The 24,582-nt window shown below is 41.7% G+C and overlaps 1 protein-coding gene across 1 annotated transcript in view; it reads left to right on the plus strand.

The window, feature by feature from the left end:
• The window catches only part of LOC145398632 (uncharacterized), a 69,129-nt gene extending 55,406 nt beyond the window's left edge, over nucleotides 1–13,723 (plus strand). The window contains exon 7 of the mRNA XM_080271441.1: nucleotides 13,457–13,723. Coding sequence (XP_080127567.1) covers nucleotides 13,457–13,553 — 97 coding nt within the window. The 3' untranslated portion in view covers nucleotides 13,554–13,723. The remainder of the gene's footprint in view (nucleotides 1–13,456) is intronic.
• The last annotated feature ends 10,859 nt before the right edge of the window (nucleotides 13,724–24,582 follow it).

Raw genomic sequence — 24,582 nt, forward strand, 5'->3', positions numbered from 1 at the left:
AGCTTTATATCTCTCTATCTGACAGAGTGAATCCAATGATTGTCAAGTTAAAAAGTGTTGCCAAACCTTTCTCATACACTTCTCCACACAAAATTCATCCATTCAGCTTGATCTCTTGTCAGTTCCCTAGCCTCATCAGCTTCCTTAACTCTCTTTCTCATACCCTGATTTACCATATCTATCCACCTTCTTGTAATGCTATGTTATGTTTACTGCTTTGATACTGACATACTGTAGTTTTCATAACATAAGGTACAAGAGGATATTGAAGTGCAATGTGCTAAATAAATCACAAAATCATCAAAGCAACTTAGAATACGACCCTATGCCAGGGATGTGTTCTCAAATATATATATATTTTTTTTAATACACAGCCTTCACTTTTTCTATCAGTTGAGTAAACTAACATGCTGTCCTTGTCATTGGATCCTAACTAGAATCAAATTAAGGTAGTATTTTTCAAAAGGATTATACCCAGTTTCTGCGCAAATGAACTGTCAATAACCGTTAACTTTTTATCAGTGAGATATTGCTTTGCTGTATTTTTCCACTTTACTGCTGACTCTAATTTGGTCATGAAGTGTTTGGTAGCTGTATGAGTAAAGGCAGCCATACATACAGGCAATCTGATACAAAAGTTAAGTCTAAGAGTTTATGAATACCGTACAGTCTCATGACTGTACATTTGTTGGGTGCCTGTTGTAGTATGGGGGAAGATTGGGACTTGCCAAATAGTGACTGTCTGCCTTAATGATCCTTATGTAGTCAATAGATATTAATACTGAGATGGAAGTGTTGCCATATTACCAAAAGTAATTATTTCCATGAGGGAGGGGGGAGTGAGTTGAGGGGAGGGTAGTCAAATGGTGGGTGACAGAGCGACTTGGAGGCATATTGTCTGCGGCCACCCTTTGCAGGATTAAGGCATCGGGCTATAGATAGATAGATAGACTTATTTCCAAAAGAAATAATTATGAAATTGTAAAACATTTACCTGATGATGCACAACCTCCTACCCCAGATGAGCTAATGATGCTTCCTGCATTTAGAGTAGAGGTGGGGAACGTCCAGCCTTCGGGCTGTATAAGGCTCGCAAGACCATTGCAACTCATAAATGCAATTTCATAAACTCATGAACGAATATATATATATATATATATATATATATATATATATATATATATATATATATATATATATATTCATTCATTCATTGCCAGACGCCATGTATCCCAAACGGGGTGGCCAAGGGCTTAGAGTTAATTGTTTTACAGGGAGGAGCACTAATCTTCCACCAACCCCACTTGACACGTAGAGAGAACGTTATGCCAGAAGCATCTGGTGTTCCCAGGCGGTCATCCATCCAAGTACTAACCAGACCCAACGTTGCTTAACTTCGATATATATATATATATATATATATATATATATATATATATATATATATATATATATATATATATATATATATATATATATATATACAGTAATCACTCTAATATCCGGACGCCCAATAACCGAACATCCCCACTAACCGAACCTTATCGTCCTGGGATCAAACATTCCCAAAATGGTCCGAAAATCCAAAAAAAAAAAAAAAAAAAAAAATCGATTTTTTGCCGTCCGTAATTTGAACTTGCCGCGCGCGCCACGTGAGAGCATTGTTTTGGTTCGTCATTCCTCCGACGTCCGATAGAGCGCCGCTGCATCCTCCCCACTTCCCGCCTGTCTCTCACCGTGACTGGACCTACGCTCTTCGCAATGGCTGCCCACGTGCTCGCTTTTGTGGTGGTGCCGTACTTGCTGCATGGCCTCCTGCTGCTCTCTGCCCTCCTCTTAGTGTGTGTGATGATGGCCCCGCCACCTGAGAAAAGGAAGAGAGTGGTGTTGACTCTGGAAAAGAAGAGGGAGATATTGGAGAAAGTTGATGCGGGTTGGTCTTCTTCCCGCATTCTCCGCGAGTATAACCTGGCCTGGTCAACTTTGTTCAATATCAAACGTTCCCGAGACAAACTCATGCAGTACACGGCTGACTTCTCGTCAAGAAGCAAATGCAACGTGGAAAGGAAGGTTATGTTTACCCCCAAGTTTGCAGAAATCGACCGATTCATGTTGATTTGGTACCGACAGCAACGTGCAGCTGGTGTGATGGTACATGGAACGGAGTTGAAGGCTGCTGCTGAGAAGTTTGCAAGGCTTCACGACGCCCTAGACTTCAAGGCATCCGAGGGTTGGCTCTTCGCGTTCAAGTTGCGACATGGCCTTACTAACCGTAAAGCACATGGCGAAGCATTGGACGCTAACGAGGATGGAGTTGACGAGTTTCGGCATAAGGTGAAAGGTTTGATCGACAGGGAGGGCCTCACTCTCGGTCAAGTCTATAACGCAGACGAAACTGGCCTATTCTATCGCTCGCTGCCAACGAACACTCTAGCCGAGGAGACGGAGAAGCGTGTACCTGGCTGCAAGCTTTCTAAGGAACGGATATCTGCTTTGTGTTGTGCCAGTGCTAACGGCATCCACCGGCTTAAGCCCGTTGTTGTTGGCCGTGCAAAGCAGCCTCGGTGCCTTCGTGGGGTGATGGATGTCCTTCCTGTCGTATGGTACCATTCTTTGAAAGCATGGTTCACAGCTGTGATTTTCAAAGACTGGTTTCACCGTCACTTCGTCAAGGAGGTCATCCATTACCAGACGAAGACACCGGGAATCCCTCGCAACCAGGTAAAGGCTCTCCTTCTGCTCGACAATGCACCTGCCCACCCGTGCGACAAGGACTTGGTTGCTGAGAATGGCCGTATTAGGTGCATGTTTCTGCCACCTAATACGACTGCTCTTATTCAACCCATGGACCAAGGAGTGATTGTGGCAACAAAGCGCCTGTACCGTCGGAAGTTTCTGGACGAGGTGATGGTTGTTCTCGAGGACGAGGACGAGCGCAGGGAAGGACGTGACACTCGAGGCAAGCGGACTTTGGAAAACCTTCGCCGCTACAACATCAAGTCTGCGCTGTACAACTGGGCTAGTGCATGGAAGGAAGTCCCTGTGAAAACTCTTGAAAATGGTTGGTCTCGTCTGCTTCTCGGAACAGATGTGGAGTACGATTTCCTAGGGTTTGACGTGGATGACTTCCATGCACGGCTATGTACGCACGGCGACGATGTTGATGAGGACGATGTTCGTGAGTGGTTGGACGACGACGAGGGCGATCCTGGGTATCAGACGTTGTCTGATATCGAGATCGCGTCTTCGGTTGCTGGTGTCAGTCCTGAACTTGAAGATTCCGACGACGAAGGCGATGATGATGCGGACTCCTCTTAGCAGGACACTACTCCAGCCATGCCCAAGCTGAGCGCACTCCGGGAACATCTAGAGTTCGTCCTAGACTACCTGGAACACCCGGACTGCGACAGGGAGATGGGGCCCTTGGGACTCGTGGAGGAAGTGCGTGCTTTCCGGCAGCGCATCATCAATCGCCAGAATCGTCGGTCCTTGCGTCAGTCAACGACTGACAGTTTTTTCAGGCCCGTGACCCCCGCTGTGCCAAGCCCTGGCTCCACTCCGTTGCCTCCCCAAGACAGGCCCTCATGCTCCGAGCCACAGCCCAGCACATCAGCTACAGTGGAGTCACCACTCGATGTGAGTTTGCGGCTTTCGTCAGAGTCTTCTGTAGTCGGTACAGCCATCACTACGACCCACCGATGCACCACTTGGTCGCCTGCCAGTGATACTCTCGGACTCTGACAGTGAATAAACAGCAAGAACTTCTCCACTAGACCACACGGGAATTTTGAGTGTTGTGCAGTGAAAAAAACGGTGTGTTGTGTTAAGGATTTAAAGTTGAGAGAAAAGACTCAATGGAAAAGAAATTTAACGTAACTAACCTTCTTTGTTTTGGCTTTGGAAATTTTGAAAAGATTGGGAAAAGTTAATGTGCAACACTAAATTTAAATGGAACATTATTTGGACTAAAGTGAACACTGTGAAGAGATCGGACTTGTGTGTGTTATTGACTAAGTTCAGCGCAAGATTTCAGGAAGAGTGTACTGCAAGTGCTTCAGGAAATCGTTCTTACTGTCAGAGTCCGAGAGGAGGCGGTTATTCATCGAGGTGGCCAGGGACTTGCTGTAAGTAGCCAGAATGTTTCATATTGTACTTTTTTCCATACTATACTTACCAGAATGTTTCATACTGTACTTTTTTCCATACTATACTTACCTCATGCATGTGCAGTAGGAATGTGTTTTTCAGAGTTGGGCTAGGTTAGGGTCCATAAGTACCAGAATGTTTATTAATGTATGAACATACTTCTAAACCCTCATTTTATGTTTCTTTTGCATTTATTTCAGTCATTTATGTGCCTTATTGGTGTGATTTGGGTGTTAAATAGGTGCTATGCATGTCCAGAGGGGGTTGTATAGGTGTTTCTCTGAGTTAGGGTCCATAAGTACAAGTCCATAAGCTGGGGCCCAATATCCAGACGAAACCAATAACCGAACCTACCGATGGCTCTATTGATCCGGATATTGGAGGGGTTACTGTATATATATATATATATACATATATACACAAAGTACCCTCGCGTCCAGCACGCGTTAGTCCAGCACGATTCGAGTCCAGCACGGTGAGCAATTAATTAGTATTATTCAATACGATTTAATTACTGCAACACGAGTGTGTTAGCATAACACGCACAGAGCTCCGAGAAGTGGGCCAAATCCGCAGAGTTCACTCTAGCACGATCACCGCCGGTCCAACACGGCCATACTGGACATTCCCATGATGATGATAGCCAATGAAAAACTTCTGATCAAGTAGCCTTCCCCGCCCGCTATCGTGACGTGATCATGATGCCGCCCAATTAAAAACGCTTCTGGTGTCACGTGATGTTTTGTTTACATTTCTCCCGCCACAGAGCCACTCAGTCGCATAATTGCATTGGAAGGTGCTTTTTTCTTGCTGCATTTTCTGCCCTTGTTACTGCATTTTACCCTGCTCACGATGCCTAGGAAGCCTTCTGAGAACCCCAAGAAGCGTCGGCACCTCCCTCAGGCCACCAAGCTAGAAAGCATCGAGAGGAAGAAGAAAGGGGAGAGGAAAGTTGACATTGCCAAGGCCTACGACATGAATGAAGCCAACGTGATCATAATAAAAAACTTAAGACAAGATCCTGGCAGCCGAAGGCTATCACACGGCACTTCATACCAGGTTTGCCGAGGATACGATGGTAAATCGGAACGGTAACGTGGTAAAATTGCCGACGATACCACGGGCATTTGCAATTCATCTGGATGGATATATATATATATATATATATATATATATATATATATATATATATATATATATATATATATATGTGTGTGTGTGTGTATATATATGTATGTATATAGATAGATAGATAGATGGATAGATAGATAGATACATACATACATACATACATAGATTTTTTTGAGGTAGGTGGGGGTGTTCACAATTCACTCATTCGATGTAGTGCTGCTTTTGGTGTCTGCCCTTTCCTCTCTTCATCCTTCCTCTTCTGTCTTTCTTTCCTTCATTCTTTCCTCGTCCTTCTGCCTACGGGTGACTTTACACTCCCTCTTCTGTCTTTCTTTCCTTCATTCTTTTCTCTTCCTTCTGGCTATTGGTGACATCACAGAGTGACAAGCCAGATAGTTTCCTGTACACCAGGAAACCAGTTACTATGCTGGGTGGTAACCATATAACCAAATTATGGTGCTTGGTGGTTTAGTGGGTAATTAAGGTATATGGATTGGGCCTGTGTAGGTATATATCCAAAGGGTGGTTGGGGTTTATTGCTCACGTAATGCCACTCAGAGATGAGTGAGGCTGGTCACTCATCTTAAATGTCAAGACCAACTTGCACAGCCCCGGGTTCCTATGCTTCCTATGGGGCGACATAGGACTGAATGATGGATATATATATATATATATATATATATATATATATATATATATATATATATTTATCTATCTATTGCCAGATATATATATATATATATATATATATACATCTATATATATATATATATATATATATATATATATATATATATATATATGTTTATCTATCTATTGCCAGATGCCATAATCCCATAATGGGTGGCCATTTGACTTTGAGTTATTTGTTTTACGGGTAGGGGCACTAACCCTCCATCAACCCACTTGTTGACACGTAGGGAGCACGTATGGTTTGGTTATATGGTTACCACCCAGCGTTGTAAATGGTTTATTGGCTTATATATATATATATATATATATATATATATATATATATATATATATATATATATATATAGACAGATAGATAGATATACAGTACATATATATATATATATATATATATATATATATATATATATATATATATATATATATATATATATATGATGTAATCTCTAAAGAAATATTTAGGGAGTCGTCATTTTTGTTGGATGACGAGCAAAAGTGGGCAGAGCTAAGCCTGCCACAGCTGGTGCGTGCATGATCACTTGCTTTGCTTGGCTCAGTGTGGTGTGAGGTTCCTCACAGGTAGGATGTACAGCACTTGACCCCCCGCTGAACACTTATGCTCCTTTTTCTCGCGTATATATGCGGCATTATTATTTAAGAAAATACAACAAATAATGCATTATTGGAAGGAAATGTATTCTTCTACACATTTAAGCAAAAAATATTATTACTTCTTGAATAGATTTTGTTTTTTGTCGAATATTTTTTTAAACAGAAGTGTAAAACTTTAGCATGTCAGCTAACTTCTACTCACTTTTTTTGCATTTTATTTGTATACATTGTCTTTTTGGAAAATGTACAACAGAGGAAAAAATCTTCATCTTCAAAATGAGACCAAAGTGGCCTTTCTATGATGAATAGTAACTTTCCTATGAACATTAGAAGTAAAACATCTCTACGCGACGGTTCTGAAAGCTCTTGAGCGAGAGTTACACGCGCAGCCAGAATTTATGCTCCTCCCTTCACAGGATAGGGTTTAACACTAAACAATAAATAATAAAAGGCTTTAAGGGCCTAAAATACTGAATGTACCTAACTCTGACAACAATAGTGCTAAAGTGGAAGGGGTAGGGTTGGGGGTTCCGAGGCAAGAGGCACGTTTCAAACCCTGCCGCGCCCCAGTGCCATAGGTATTTTATGCGCGTGGTTCATTTTTTTTGGTTCTGGCACCTTGCCGCATCATAGAAAACCATGGCATAGAAGTCTGCACCATAGGCGACTTGACTGTACATGTGTGTACATATATATATATATATATATATATATATATATAGACAGATTGATAGATATAGATATATATAGAGGGTATGATTAGAGAAAGAGTGAATATAAATGAGATGCAGTTTGGGTTTATGCCAGGTAGGGGGACCACTGATGCCATATTCATTGTTCGAGAGCTTCAGGAAAAATATACTGGTAAGAAAAGGGATCTGTATACTGTTTTTGATGATCTGGAAAATGCCTTTGACAGAGTCCCCAGAGAGGTGGTGAAGTGGGCAATGAGAAAGCTTGGCTTGGAGGAGTGGCTGGTTAGGATGGTTATGGCTATGTACTGTATGTGGGTGCTTGCACCCAGGTAAGAGTGAATGGAGATTTGAGTGATGAGTTTTCCATGAACGTTGGTGTGAATCAGGGGTCAGTTTTGAGTCCCATGTTGTTTATCATGGTACTTGAAGCCCTCTCACGTGACTTCAGAAAGGGACTTCCGTGGGAGATGTTGTATGCTGATGACTCGGTGTTGATTGCAGAGAATGAAAGCGAGGCGGAGGAAAGGCTTAGGAAGTGGAGAGATAGTATGGGGCACAAGGGCTTAAGTGATGATATCTGGGGTTGGTGGCAGTACTGTCAAAGGCAAGGGAGAGTGGCCATGTGCAGTTTGCCACAAAGGCGTGGGAAGTAATTCCATCTTGTGCGGTGTTTGTGATAAATGGGTGCACAAAAGATGTAGAGGTATCAGAGGTAGACTGCGAGATAATGCTGATTTTATGTGTGCAGCGTGATGGGGAGAGCAGATGGAGATTGTCAGGCATGAAAGGATTGAACTTGCTGGTGAATCTCTTGAGTGTGTGGAGAAGTTTTGTTATTTGGGAGACATGTTGTGGCTGGGGTGAGAAGTGGTTGGAAGAAGTTCAGGGAGCTCTTGCCTCTCCTGACATTGAGAGGACTCTCCCTATGTGCTAAGGGGTCTCTGTATGCAGCATGTGTTAGGAGTGTAATGTTGTATGGTAGTGAGACCTGGGCAGTAAAGGAGGAGGATATTCGCAGGCCCAGACGTACAGAAATGACAATGATTAGGTGGATGTGTAGTGTGTCCCTGCATCCAAGGTCTGGGGGGGCTGGGTTTATGATGGAAGAGTTGAGAGGTAGGATGGGACTGGAGTGTATTGGTGTTGTGGTGAGGAGAGGTAAATTATGATGGTTTGGGCATGTGGAGAGGATGGGGGATGATAACTGGGTGAGGAGGGTGAGAGGTGTTAATACTGAGGGTGGGGTTATGAGGGGTAGACTGAGATAGACATGGGATGAGGTCATTGAGTGTGACCTCAGGATTAAGGGACTGAACAGGGAGGCTGCAACAGATCGTGCAGCATGGAGAGCCGCCATTAGGTGACCAAGGCCGATGCATGCAAGCATGTTGAAGTCTTTAAAAATGAAACAAAATGAAACGATATATATATATATATATATATATATATATATATATATATATATATATATATATATATATATATATATATATATTTATGGACCAATACAGGACCTTGTGGAGAAAATTAATATTGTCACAAAATCTTCGAAAAGCGCCCCTAAAAACATTACCCTAGACCTACTTTGGCACCAAAACAAATTTCCTTACCTTGAAAATGTGTGTTTCTGAGCTTATATCCAGTTTAGTAGCTCAATTATCTCCAGCTTAGTATCCTGAGATAGATGGCAGCACTTCAAGGGGATAGCAAACGATTTCCTAGTCATGGTTACACAAGGAGAGGCAATAACCTAGAAGCAAACGCTGAGTGCAACACATGATAAGTGTGTCCACGATGCTCTGGTGAGAGACAAAACAAGCCCCGCATGCTCATGACGTGACAAGATGCCAATATTTTATTGGACAACATCTCAACCACATCATTCTCCCAGGCGCGGGAACTGTGTTGGACCGGGTGAGACTGTCATAGCTGCATTCTTCTCAGATTTGGGCTGTTGTGAACCGTTGGTTCTGTATTGGACGTATGCAACCGTATTACAGCAATATTTTGGATTATTATTTATGGCCTCCACCTTGGACGTGAAACATCTTGGACAAACTCGTCTCGGATGCAAGGGTACTGTATGTATGTATTTACGTAAATATATATATATATATATATATATATATATATATATATATATATATATATATATATATATATATATATATATATATATATATATATATATATATATATATATATATATATATATCTATATATCTATATATATATATATATATATATATATATATATATATATATATATATATATATATATATATATATATATATATATATTTGATTGATGGGATTGTTTGCCACCAAATTAGCCTAATCACATTCTTCATGGAGCAGTTCATACATCTTTTTTCTGAAAGGCACTTCATTACAAATAAAGTCCTTCTACCCTCCTTTCTGGTGACCAAACAGACAATATTATTCAGCTCAAGGAAGATCTCTAATAGTACAGGGATTAATGAAGGCTGTATCTAACATCTCAAGTTTGAAAATTCTATCCTAAACTGAGTGTAATCACTCAAGGTAACAAAAATAAAAACAGGTGGTCACTGGATTGAAGGAGTTAATGTTAAACCAGGACAGTATTGCTACAGTCTGGGACAAAATTTTGCCAAATATTCAATTGCTTCTGCTTCTCACATTTCTACGATGGCAAATATTCCAAAGCTGAAAGAGGTTTGGTATGTTTCTCTGCCAATAGATGATGATGTTCTCTATGATGTGTAAAGAAAGAAAGTGACAGTCATGCCCAGTTAAGTGAAAAGTTCTCTATCTACTGTCATGTAGTAGATAGTTAAGTGCAAAGTTCTCTATCTATCTATCTATTGGCAGACGCCTCAATCCCGTTTGGGGTGGCCACAAACAAATCACCTCCACGTTGTCCTGTCCCCCGCCATTTCACTGCCCTGCTCCCAACTCACACCCCCCTCTTTCATATACCTCTCCACCCCATCCCTCCATCTCATCCTCGGCCTCCCCCTCCCTCTTCCCCCCTCCACCTCACTCACATACACTCTGTTCGTCAGCCTTTCACCCTCCATCCTCTCCACATGGCTAAACCACCTCAGTGTGTTCCTCATAACACTTCCTATCACATCCACATCCACACCACAACACTCCTTTATATCCTCATTTGTCAGCCTGTCTCTCCATGTGACTCCACAGGCTCCTCTTAAATAACTCATTTCCACTGCTCTCACTCTTGACTTGTGTCCTTCCAACAACGTCCAAGCTTCACTGCCATACATAAGAGTTGGTATCACAATACTGTCATGTAGTAACTTTTTCACTTCCATGCTCACTTCCGTTTCTTATCACTGCTTTCAAAGAACCAGCAACCTTTCTTGCCTGCTGTACCCTTTCAAGCATTTCACCCTCCAAACCTCCATCCTTACTCATCACACTACCCAAGTACTTGAACGTAATCACATTTTCCAATTCCTCACCATCCAACCTCGCTCTACATTCACTGACTTCACCTCTCTCAAAGACCATAAATATACTCTTCCCAATATTCACCTTTAGATTCCGTTTCTTACACACTCTCCCAAACTCATCCGCCAAGCCTTGCAGCTCTCCTTCGTCTTCACTCAACAACACAGTATCATCTGCAAACAACAGTACAGGGACTTTCCAAACACTATCCTCTCTCACCAGGGCCACCCCAACATCCACTACCCTACCTTGTACCTCTTTTATTACCCCATCCATGAACAGATTGAACAACCATGGAGACATGACACATCCCTGTTTCAACCCAACCTCCAAAGAGAAAAATTCACTTAGTTCACCATCCACACGCACTGCAGCCTTAGCACCATCATACATACTCTTCACAGCATTCAACAACTTTCCATCTACTCCATATATTCTTAATACTTTCCACAATCCTTGTCTATCCACCCTGTCATATGCTTTCTCCAAATCCATGAAAGCCACATACAACTTCTTTCCCTTCTCTAGAAACTTTTCCACTAAAGATCTAAGAATGAATATCTGATCTACACAACCTCTTCCCTTCCTAAAGCCTCCCTGTTCTCCAACTAATTCCTCTGTTCTTTCTCTAACTCTGTCAATAAGTATCCTACCATACACTTTTCCTGTTATACTAAGAAGACAAATGCCCCTATGATTACCACACACTTCTTTTTCCCCTTTTCCTTCATACAAGGGAATAATTATATCTGACTTCCAATCCTCGGGGACTCTACCCTCCTCCCAGGCCAATCTGCACATCTTCCACAACCATCCTACTACTATCTCTCCCCCATGCTTCAGCATTTCACCACACACTCCATCAATTCCTGGGGCTTTCCCCGATTTAACTTTCTTCATTGCTTCCACAACTTCTATCCTATTGATTTCTCCCTGTCTTCTCACCTCCCTCCTTCTCCCAGCCATTCCCCAGCCACTTATACTCACATTACCTCCATCCTGTATGTTCAACAATTCCTTAAAGTGTTCTCTCCATCTGCTCATTTTTTCTCCCTTCTCCACTAGTAATCTACCATTTTTATCTTTCACCCCCCTGCTAACCTCACTTCCACCCTGTCTTACTCTCTTCACCTCATTCCAGAACATTTTCTTACAGTCCTTCCACTTTACACTCAAATTCCTTCCAAATTCCTCATCCACTCTCTTCTTACTCTCTCTTACTAATCTTTTCACCTCTCTCTTTCTTTCTACATATAACTCTCTCTTCCGCCTCTCAACTTCTTCCACGCCCCTATTTCTCTTCCATTCATTGTATGCTTTCTTCTTTTGTGCCACAGCCTGTCTCACTTCTTCAGTCCACCACGTTGTTCCTTGCACCCCCCTCCGTCTTCTCTTCCTCCCACACATCACATCACATGCTGCACATATTTCTTCTATAAATATCCTGCACACACCTTCCATGTCCCCCGTCTGCTCCAATTCATATTTGCCCAATCGTTCATCCACTTCTCTCTTATACTCTGCCTTTTTCTCATCCTCTTGTAACCTTTCCACTCTCCTTGCAACTACTCCTTCCTCTCATCTTTCCCTTCTTCTATTCCTCCATCTTACTTGTATCCTAATTCTGGCCACCACCAAGTAGTGGTCAGAAAGTCCACTTCCCCAACCTCTATAAGCTCTTGCATCCATTACACATCTTCGCATCCTTTCATCCACACACACATAATCAGTCATTGCCTTCCTTTCATTCAGTTCACCACCCACCCTTCTCATCACTCGCCATGTACACCTGTGGATCATTTTATGCCTGAAGAGGGTATTGGCTATCATCAACCCCCTCCCAGCACAAATGTCCACTAACGCACTGCCATTCTCATCTATCGCAGCAAGCACACCCCACTCACCAAGTATTCCATCCACCTTCACATTCCCTACTTTACCATTCATATCACTGATAAAAAACACTCTCTCATTCCTTCCAAACTTTTCCATGCACACTTCCACATTTGTCCAGAACTCTTCTCTCACTCTGCTAGCACGATCTTGCATTGGCGCATACACACACACACAATCGCCCACATTTGTATTCCAACTTTCAACTTTGCCCACACAATCCTTGACCCAACTGATCTATACTGTCTTATGCTCTTCTTCCATTTTTTACTCACAACTATACATACTCCTTCCTTTGCCCTCTCATTCTCACCTACTCCTGCACATATACCCCATCCATACTCCCATTCTCTCACACTCTCTCCTCCCCATTTTGTTTCAGTCATTCCACATACATCCACTTTTGCACCCTCAAGCACCTGGACAATCTCTCTCTCTTTCACCTCATCATTCGCTCCTCTTACATTCCACGTAGCCATTACCAAGTCCTTTGTCCGGTCCTGGGTCGTCATCGTTTGGTCGGTCCTTGTCCGAGGCTTCTTGTTTGTTTTTTTAGTTAGTTGTTTTCTGGGGAGGGGCACTAACCCTCCGCCAACCCTTTTAGTCACCTTTTATGACAAGCAGGGATACTGGGGGAGTATTCTTGAAAAACCCCCCTACCCTGGGTTCATGCAGTGTAACAGAAGGCAAACTTTTTGCCCTGCCTGTACAGTTGGAAACCCTAAGTATGGTGAACTCTTGACTTTGATTATCCTAAGTATGCAGTAGACACAATGGTATAGTTGGCTAACTTTTGACTTTCACTGTACAATGCAATCTTCTGCCCACAGGTGCTCTGCCGTGACATATGAGAACTTCTACTATGTGAGTGAGGAACAATGTCAAGAGACTCACAGTCCCCTTTGTCTGCTCACTACAACAGCCTAGCCAGGGAGCCAACACATTTACCTTCACCTTGTGCATGCAAACACCAACAGCTCTAATACAGTTTTTAACCTAACCTAATGCTACCTAATGAACTCAAATTAACCTTATCTAACTTGACCTAAACTAATAACCTAATCTGACCAAATCAAACTGTATCTACTCTAGCCTAACTTAAACCAAAGTAACCTAACCTCTCAGTAATATGCTTAAAATGAGTCTGCCAAAGTGTAAGCAAAACCCTCAAATTCTAATAACAATTTATGAAACAATTGTGACACTTGTGACTCAATGGTTTAAGAGGGACCATACCTCATACACCACCTCCAAAAAAAAATATTCAGTCATGAAGGGTCACTTATTAATAAGTGCAGTGGTGCTTTTTTTTTTTTTTTTTTTTTTTTTTAAATGCAAGGAAGAAGGAACCAGAGGCCATGAGCCCGCAGTAACAGTTCCCTCCAAGAGAAAAACACAGTAAAATAGAGAGCCAGATTCAAGATCCAATTTAAGCAGGGTAGGGGTTGGTCATTTCCCCAATGACACAAAGTGCTGTTCCTCAACCCTATGGATCAGCTGCTCTGTAGGACTCATAAATCACAGCTTCAGTGTGTGTAACAGAACAGACCAAACATGTCAGACGTATGCAAGCTTGCTGCTACAATACATACATACTCAGTTGCTCTTAGCTATGTTTATTATTACTCTTTGTTCTTTTTACTGCTAAGTTTAATGTTCATTTCATAGTTTCAATTGCAATTACACTTATTAAACTGTATTTTGCCTCATTTTCCCTGAGAGTGACTTGGTCAAGGAATTCTGATTATTATATCTGATGGAATGACAGGTGGAGATGCTCACAATCTATTCACTCAGTGCAGCACCACAATCTGGTGACTCTACACTGATAAAAGTCAGAGGTTTTCCTGTTACTCAGAAAACAATTTACTGTACTGTACTGGGTTGGTTGTTAACCATACAACCAGCAAATAAATACTTTGTGGTCCAGTGGGTTAAGGTGTTCCAAATGAATATATATTAAGGAGTCTGAATCTGTGAGATGATTAGGGTTTTTTGCTCCTATAATTCCACTCAAAGGCAAGCTACTGGTCATTCTTATCTTAACTGTCTACTGCCTAACCCTGAGCCCGTACACTCCTGACCTGGCAATACATGTATAAAAAAATTAATTAATTAATTTAAAAAAAAAGGGAGTAAAGGTTTACGAGGTCTATCCAGAAAGTATCTGACCAAATCTTTTATTTTTTGCCAACCAGTTGGAGGATAAGGACAGGGTTTAGTGCTGCGCAGTGCAGGACCTTCGTGCACTTGCATGATCAATGCCAGCCACCACGAGTGACTCAGTAGCTATCAGCAAGCCTGTGTTCACGGGCGTGCAGCTTACGCTCACTGCGTTCCCACATTCATGACGATGATTGGAAAAAGTCAAACAATGTTACTGCATCAAATTTTGCCAAGGTGATACCCAAGTTGAAACTATCAGAAAAATCCTACTAGTTTGGGGGAATGATGCTATGGGGGTAATGCAAACAGTACAGTGGCTTAAAAAAATGGATGAATGTTAGTCGAGAGCAATCCATGTCCTGGGAGGCCATCAACAAGTGGAAGTGCTGAAAATGTGAAGAAAATCTGCAATTTGGTCATGGGAAATTATCGGCTGACTGTCAGAGAAACTGGTAATGAAACTGTAGTCAATGACGGATCAGCACACAGAATTTTACCAGATGTTTTTGGCACGTGAAGAGTTGCCGCCAAGTTCATTTCAAAGCTCTTTTTACGTGAACAACAAGCTCTGCGGATGAGTGGTCCTCAAGACATGCTGGAGTGCGTAAATCACGATCCGGACTTTCTGAAGACTGCTGTCACTGGAGATGAGACTTGGGCGTACAGGTACGACCCACAAACCAAAGCATGGTCATCCCAGTGGAAGCATGCAGGGTCGTTTCAGCCAAAACAAGCATGAAAGATCTGCAGCAAGGTGATATGTGTCTCGACAATTTTTTTCGACTACTGTTGTGTTGCGCATCATGATCATGCGCCGGCAGGTCAGACCGTCAACAAACATTACTCTCTCGACGTTATCCGTCATCTTCGTGATGCAGTTTGGAGGAAGAGACCAAACCTTTGGAGAGTGGCAAGTTGGAAGCTGCACCATGAAAATGCCCCTGACCATTCTTTTCAACTGATTCAGGATTTTTGCCTAAGCATGGCATCCCACAGGTCCTGCAGAATCCCTACTCACCAGACATGGCTCCGTGTGGCTTTTGGTTATACCCCAAGCTCAAAACTTTGCTGAAAGGTTCTCAATTTAAGACGAGAGAAGAGATCATGACGAATACGATGAAGCACTCGCTGGAGATACAGAAACCTGCTTTGAAAAATGTTCAAGGCAGTGGGAAGAACACTAGGCTACATGTGTCAAGTCAGAAGGGGCCTACTTTGAGGGGGATTAGTGTCCTAGCTCAACAAGTTAGCTATTTATTTCTTTAGACCCTAAGGTTGGATAGTTTCTGAACAGACCTTGTCGTTTTGAGAAGTTTTATCTGGTGCAAGAAACCTGAACACTACTGTACTATGTATTCCTGTTATCACATCAGGTTCTTATTATTCTCTCTCAGCCAGACAAATTCATCTGGCATCAGCTGCAACAGAATACTGTTCTACTAACACTGTCCAGGCCATCAGAGGGTTAATAGTACCAGTATTAACTCTTTTATTTCTACAACTCACACTTAGCTGAATAAAACGGTCTAGCATCTGCTGCACTAGAATATTAGAGTTGTCCCAACAATATGAGAGTGAACAGCATAATGCAAGAAGAAGCGCTGTGAAAGTGCGATACAGTAATCTCTGTAAGATCCGGACGCCCAAGTCCTGGACATTTTGGGCTCAGGTCTTTGGAAACCAAAAATGGCCAAAAAACATAAAAATGCAAAAAAAAAAAAAAAAAAAAAATTGACATGTCTTCAACCGTACTTTGAACTTAGCACGGCGCCAAACAGCTGTGTTTTTGCGCATAGTAGAGCGCACCCTTGCATCCTCCCCTCCCCAGTTCCAGCCTAACTACCGTTGTGACTAGACACTTGTTGCAATTGCTGCCCCACGTGCTTGTCTTTTGTGAATAAACTGTAATACCTCGTCACTAGACCACACGGGAATTTACAATGTTGTGCAGTGTTAAGAAATTATAATTCGGAGTGCAAAGGATTAAGTGCAGAGTGCAAACTGGCGTGTTGCAAGTAAGAACAGATGAGCAGTGTTAATCAATTATAATTCACAGAACAAAGGATTAAGTGCAGCACAATACTGGATTACTGTACATGCTTCAAGAGCATTTTTACCACTGTCAGAATCTAACAGGAGGCGAGTTACTCTTTGTGACAGCCACGGACGTGTTGTAAGTACCCTGTACACTGCTAAATATTTTCCATACTCACTTCTGATTCCCCATTCTCTGGTTCCTTTTATTTCATGCTTTCTGTCCCTTATTTGTGTGAATAGGGTCTTAAATAGGTGCTGTGTATGTCAGGTAGGGAGTTATTTAGGTGGTTTTCAGAGTTAGGCTGGGTTAGGGTCCATAAGTACCTGTCCAGGAGGCATTTTCCCAGTATCCGGACAAACCCAAGTTTCGGACATGCCTTTGGCTATATTACATCAAGTCTTGGAGGGATTACTGTACTCACACCCTACAGCTGGTCTATGGACTGAACATTTGACATCATCCTGTGACCTTCAACTGGAAGTTCTCAAAATCAGTTTATTTCCAGCTCTAAAAATCAATTTATTTCAAACATCAATGACCCCCAGGCCTTCCTTCCACCAACTTGGGTGTAACTCATATCAAAACTGTTTGAGCTGGCTTTGCCCTGTGACCCTGAGCTTTGACCTTTCGCTGCTACTCTGACCTTTGAATGACTGTTCTCATCATCAAATTCCTTCATTCTTGCCCGAACCTGAACCCTTCTACAACGTTTGGTCTACATCAGATAATAACTGTTTATACTGACCATGCCATGTGACCTTGGCCTTTGACCTATTTTTCTCAAAAATCAAAATGTCAACCTCTTGGCTAACATTCAACCATACCACCACGTGTGATTCAAATAATTTTTCTTTTTTCTTGTTAACACAGACACCCATAGGTCAAACTCTGACCTTGTTGTGACCCTGACTTTAGAATGATTACACTGGCTAAAAAAAAAAAAAAAAAAAAAAACTGAGGCAAGCATGTGAATAGGTGTTTTTGACTAATTTTGATATGCTTAATTCAAATTTCTAAACAGTTTTGCTCTATCACCTCTAGTTTTTTTGCTTTCACATATCCTTTTTTCTTTTATTATAATGCATATATTTATAATATAATGAGTTTATTTCATATATTAAAATGGCATATTACAGAATGAAACAAAACAGACACACAACACTGACAGAACTAAATATTACCATTACCTGGATATAAGCATATATACACACCATAGTACTACAGACAGTCAGAGGTGAGTTTTTTTGGACGATCTGGTGTACTTTGCCTCCTGGATGTCGCGCAGGAGCATCCAGCAGAAGTCCCCCACCATGCTGGGGTTCCACTTGCTTTGGTAGTTGCTCTCCATCTTAGTAATATCTTGGTGGAACCTTTCCCCATATTTGTCACTTACTGCTCCGAGGTTCTGGGGGAAGAAGTTGAGGTGGGTTTGGAGAAAGTGAATCTTGAGAGACATTCGGCACCCCATATCCTGATAAGCCTGCAACAACTTCTCGACACGCTTTTGGTAATCTAGTGCCCGTGTGTTACCAAGGAAGCCATGGCAGACTACCTTAAATGCTTCCCATGCTCTCAATTCCTTCAAGGTGAGCTTCCCCTCAAATACCTCATCCTTCAGCACTTCCCGGATCTGAGGTCTGATGAAGATGCCCTCCTTGAGCTTAGCAGAACTGAGAGCTGGGAACAGATTGCACAGGTGTTAGAAGGCAGCACCATCCTTGTCCATGGCCTTCACGAAATTCTTCATAAGGCCAAGCTTGATATGAAGAGGGGGAAGAAGCATCTTGTTCATGTCCACCAGAGGATTTTCTTGGGCACTGTGTTTCCCAGGCACGAGAGTGCTCCTAGACCCCCAGTCCTTCTGCGTGTAGTGCTTGACATGTTTGAGCTTGTTGTGACGCGCGTTTTAAACCAAGTTCCAAGGACAGTAAATGGATTTTTGGCGAATATTTTGGGTCTAGGCCTATATGAATACACGTACATACATGTATATCTCAAAAATTAGAGGAGATGAGTGAAAACGAATTTCAAATCTGAAATCAGCACCCCAAAATTTGGTTAGAACACCTAATTTCATGCTTGCCTCAAATTTTTTGTAAACCAGTGTTATTTTCAACAACAAATCCCTACATTTTTGCCTTGCCCTCAGTATTTCCATTAAGTCTGGTCTAAATTGGATAAGCAAATGCTCAAGTTGACTTTGCCATATAACCTTGACCTTTGACCTATTTTTTGTTAAAGAAAAAGAAAAAGCCCCTAGGCTAACCCTCCATCCTACCACTGAGTTTCGTCCAAATCAGACACAAAATATTTTCTAATTTTAACACAGAAATACCCACAGGTCAAACTTTGACCTTGACCTTCGGCTGATTGCTCTCAACACTGAATTCCTTTACTCTTGCATTATTCTCAACCCTTCCACCAGGTGTGATTTAAATCGAATAAAAAATGCATAAGTTGACCATGCTGTGTGGCCTCAACCTTTGACTTACTATTTACAATAGCCCAACCCCTTGGCTGGACCTAAACCATTTACCAAGTTTGGTTACAACCAGTAAAGCGTGCATTGTGAGCACATGATGAGCAAGGAAGTGCCATGTTATCACAATTTCCCTCGATTTCAGATTATAGGTGGAATCCCCAATACCTACCTGCTAGAGCTGATGCCAAAAAACGCAGTGTAATGATGGAAAATGTTTTAAAATTTCATTTCGCAATATAGGCGTACGCCGGTCAGATCTAAACACCCCCTTGGTAAACTCAAGATTCCGAGGGGTTCTTACGCATTTAAGGGTGAGTTTTTAATTGATAACAAAATTTATTAAATGAATGTATCACATGCAGAAAGAATTTCAACTCTACTTCACATAGGAGTAAAGTTATTAGCTTCTGCATGGCGTGACAGTTGGGCAAGGTCGGGCTCTTCATTTCCAAAGTTAACTGAGGGTAAACATCACTTGCATGTAATCATATAAAAAGTAATGTACTGAGATATTTTGTTCTCTCTCTCTCTCTCTCTCTCTCTCTCTCTCTCTCTCTCTCTCACACACACACACACACACACACACACACACACACACACACATGCACGTGCATACACAGCCATAGCGAACGGACGTGTCTTGGCTGCTCCCAGGCCAAGGCTCAGCCACCCCTGCAAACCTTAAGTAGTTTTCAGGAATTATGTTTGTCCTGTCTCCTATGGTCTTGTTTTCAGTTTAAAATACTGTAAGTTAATATAGACTACCAAAAATGTAAAGATTTATCGGCAAGAGTATACATGAATGTTTGTAGTATTTTCGGTAACAGCTGTTCTGGTACTGTAAGTTGTAACCAACCTCAATCATGGCCGAAAATGTAAACACTGAGGGACACGAATTTCCAAGATTTGATAGAAATACTAATGTCATGGATCTGGTTAAACCACTGATTATGAGGATTCGTGAACTTGAAAAGAAAGTGGAGAATCTAGTGTTAAAAAATGTGTCTGAGAATACGGAGATTACTATACAGAGTCTGATCCAGTCTAATGAGACGGCGAATGAAGAGATAAGAAATTTGAAGCGTGAAAATATTGAATTGAGGAGAAAAGTAGAAGAGAGTAGTAATAAAACGGAGAAGGTGAGCAATGTATTGGAAGAGCATAAGGCAAATTGGGCACACGCTAAAGAAGAACAGAAAGTAGTGGTCAGCTTAAGAGAAATCATCCAGGAAGAAATGAACAAGATAAAATTGGAAGAAAATGTTGTGAAAATACTTAAGAAAAAAGAAAATAGTGAGAGAAACTGTAGAAAGGAACAGATGCGTGGTAATATTTGGAAACAGGAAGGAGGAAGAGAAGGTTAGATCCGTGAGACTCGAGAAAGACACGAACCTGGTAAGAGGAATGTTAGGCAAGATTGATCCCGAAGGAGACAAGTAGGTAAAAGAAATTGAAGAAGTAAGGAGAATAGGGCCTTATACTCGTAAGAAAGGGGAAACAAGACCAATGAGAGTCAAGTTGTCAGGAGAAAGTGTAGATGATATACTTAAAGTGACCTGGAAATTAAGCAAAGAGGCAGGGATGGAAAATATTATAATAAGAAAAGATATGAATGAAGAAGAAAGAGAAGTTTTAAAATCATTGAAGGAAGAAGTAAAGGAAAAAAATGATAAGAGGACAGAGGAAGAATGTAATACTTTTTTTTTGGAGAGTAATGGATATGAAAATAAGGAAGTGGTATTTAAGGAAATAGAAGTGAAGGAAACTAAGGGGGATGGCTGTGAAAGATCAGAAGTTGAGGAAGTGGTACTGACGGAAAGTAGGAGAGAAGAGGGTATAAAAAACAAAAATAATTTGAAGGAGATATATACCGGTACTAATGCTGATGGTTTAATATCGGCAAGGCTCGAAATTAACGATTTCTTGAGAGAACATGAACCTGATGTCATGTGCTTTGTAGAGACCAAATTAAGAGAAGATATTGATGTTCATTTGGGAGATGGTAAATACAAACTGTGGAGAAAAGACAGAAAAGAAAAAACGGGAGGAGGAGTGATGATAGCAGTGAAGAACAACATAGATATAGATACCGTGGAATTGGGAGAAGGCAGGGCTGAAGTGATATATATGAAATTAGAAACTGGAGAGAATGTTAAGGAGATATGGCGGTAGTGTATGTTCCCCCTAAGACGAAAGCGCGGAAGGATGACGAATACCAGGAGATGTTATCAGATATGGCTAGCTATTTGCAAAAAATAACTGAGAAAAGCAATAATATAATTTTGGTGGGTGACTTTAACTGTAAAGAGGTGAACTGGGAGGAATGGTACTCAGGAGGCGGCGAGGATTCGTGGGGCACTATGTTATTAAATATAATAATGAATAATGTGATGACACAATGGGTCAAAGAAGAGACACGGTTTCGAGGTAGGAACACACCAGCAAGGTTAGATTTACTGTTTACCAAAGAACCTGATGTAATAGAATCATTGAAATATCTCTGTCCTTTAGGAAAAAGTGGTCATGTGGTCATTGAGTTCCAGATGATAATAGGGAACGTCGAGCCAAGAGACGAGTTTCAAAAACAGGGAAGATACAACTTTGGGAAAGCAAATTTTACAGGACTGAGAAACTTTTTTGAAAATGCGGATTGGAGAAAATTCAGAGATACAGAGGAAGTGGGATATCTTTCTAGACCTCTATAATTTGGGAGTGGAAAAATTTGTACCAAGAGTAAGAGGGAAAGAAAACAGGAAAAAGGAGTGGTTTAATAGAAGGTGTATGATAGCAAAAAAAGAGAGAGATAAGGCGTGGAACAATTGGAGAAAGTGAGGTAACAACAGAACAAAGGAAGAATATAAAAGAATTAGAAATGAATACACAAGAATACGTAGAGAAGAAGAAAGGAATTTTGAAAAAGGTATAATAGACAAATGCAAGGATGAACCCAAGCTGTTTTATAGATTTGTTAATGGCAAACTGAAACAAAAGGAAGGAATTACCAAACTGAAAGTAAAAGGAGAGGTCTATAAAGATGCAGCAATGCAAGCTGAAATAATAAACAAATGTTTCCAATCGGTTTTCACTAATGAAAAAGAGTTTGTGAAAGGGGAGGGAGTGATTAGAAATGTACCGCTGATAAAAGATATAAAAGTGGAGGTATAGGAAGTGTATAAATTACTGGAAACTCAAGATGTAAGGAAAGCCCCAGGACCTGATGGAATTTCTAATTGGGTACTGAAGGAATGCAGAGAACAACTGGTGGATAAAATTCACAGTTTAACTGTGTGTTCTCTGGAAGAGGGGAAAGTGCCACAAGAATGGAAGAGGGCAAATGTGGTACCAATTTATAAGGGAGGAAACAGGGAAGAACCCCTGAATTATAGACCAGTGTCTCTAACCAGCACGGTCGCAAAATTGTGCGAGAGAATCCTGAAAGACAGATGGATAAAATATCTAGAAGAGATGAATATTTTGGGTGAATATCAGTTTGGATTCAGAAGTGGAAGGTCATATGTTTCTAACTTGTTGAGCTTTTACTCAAGAGCGATTGACGTGGTACAGGAGAGAGATGGTTGGGTGGATTGTGTGTACAGTAACCTCGCGTCCAGCACGCGTTAGTCCAGCACGATTCGAGTCCAGCATGGTGAGCAATTAATTAGTATTATTTAATACGATTTAATTACTGCAACATGAGTGTGTTAGCATAACACGCACAGAGCTCCGAGAAGTGGGCCAAATCCGCAGAGTTCACTCTAGCACGATCACCCCCGGTCCAACACGGCCATACTGGACATTCCCATGATGATGATAGCCAATGAAAAACTTCTGATCAAGTAGCCTTCCCCGCCCGCTATCGTGACGTGATCGTGATGCCGCCCAATTAAAAACGCTTCTGGTGTCACGTGATGTTTTGTTTACATTTCTCCCGCCACAGAGCCACTCAGTCGCATAATTGCATTGGAAGGTGCTTTTTTCTTGCTGCATTTTCTGCCCTTGTTACTGCATTTTACCCTGCTAACGACGCCTAGGAAGCCTTCTGAGAACCCCAAGAAGCGTCGGCACGTCCCTCAGGCTACCAAGCTAGAAAGCATCGAGAGGAAGAAGAAAGGGGAGAGGAAAGTTGACATTGCCAAGGCCAACGACATGAATGAAGCCAACGTGATCATAATAAAAAACTTAAGACAAGATCCTGACAGCCGAAGGCTATCACACGGCACTTCATACCAGGTTTGCCGAGGATACGATGGTAAATCAGAACGGTAATGTGGTAAAATTGCCGACGATACCACGGGCATTTGGAATTCATCTGGATGGATTCCTGCCGAGCATATGACGGGGAAAACAGTGTGACCAAAACCCAGGCGACTCAACAGAGAATGTATCGTACTACAGCACTGAACATTTAGCCTGACACTGAATACATATTAATATTTTAGAATAAATATCAATCGTTTTGAAACCCTTCTCATCGGCGTGCGTACCAGTTTATAAACAAAGTTGCTTCTCCTTATTCTCTGCCGAGTCAGCGACAGCGATCACTTTCCACAGTCACGAGACGGGGCTCTGGCAACAGTGTGAGAAGCATGCACTTTCCCGAGGATTACAGTGCTAGGACAGGCAGAAGCAGGACCTTCCATGGCTGTGGACGAAGATAGTGATTCTGAGTGTGATTTCGAAGGATTTATGAGGGAGGTTGAGGAGAAGCAACAGCCATTACCCGCTAGTGACGCCAGCAGCCATCCTCTGGGGACCCAGTAGGACTAACTACAGTCTTGGATACCACCTTCCATTCCCAGCAAGCCCACCAACACTATCCTAAAAGGTTAGTTATCATTCATAGCACAGTACCATTTATTATAATTACAATAGTACCAATATATGTATAGGTATATGGTAGGTATTTAGGGTGACTTTTCCGAGGGTTGCTGACATAATTCATATTCCCCCATAAGCTCTATTGTTAGTCCAACATGTTTTTGGTCCAACACGTGACCCATGCATGACAATATTACCGTGCTGGACGCGAGGGTACTGTACTTAGACTTAGAGAAGGCCTTTGACAAGGTACCTGATAAGAGACTAAAGTGGAAACTAGAATATACAGAAGGACTGAAGGGGAAACTTCTGGAATGGATGAGAGACTTTTTGAGAGACAGACAAATGAGGACAGTAATAAAGGACAGGATATCTGGACGGTGGGAAGTAACAAGTGGAGTCCCCCAAGCCACGGTGTTGGCGCCAGTAATGTTCCTGATTTACGTAAATGA

Source organism: Coenobita brevimanus, chromosome 46 (genome assembly GCF_032717465.1).
Source record: "Coenobita brevimanus isolate Jiangsu-jjx chromosome 46, ASM3271746v2, whole genome shotgun sequence".
Lineage (NCBI taxonomy): Eukaryota > Metazoa > Arthropoda > Malacostraca > Decapoda > Coenobitidae > Coenobita > Coenobita brevimanus.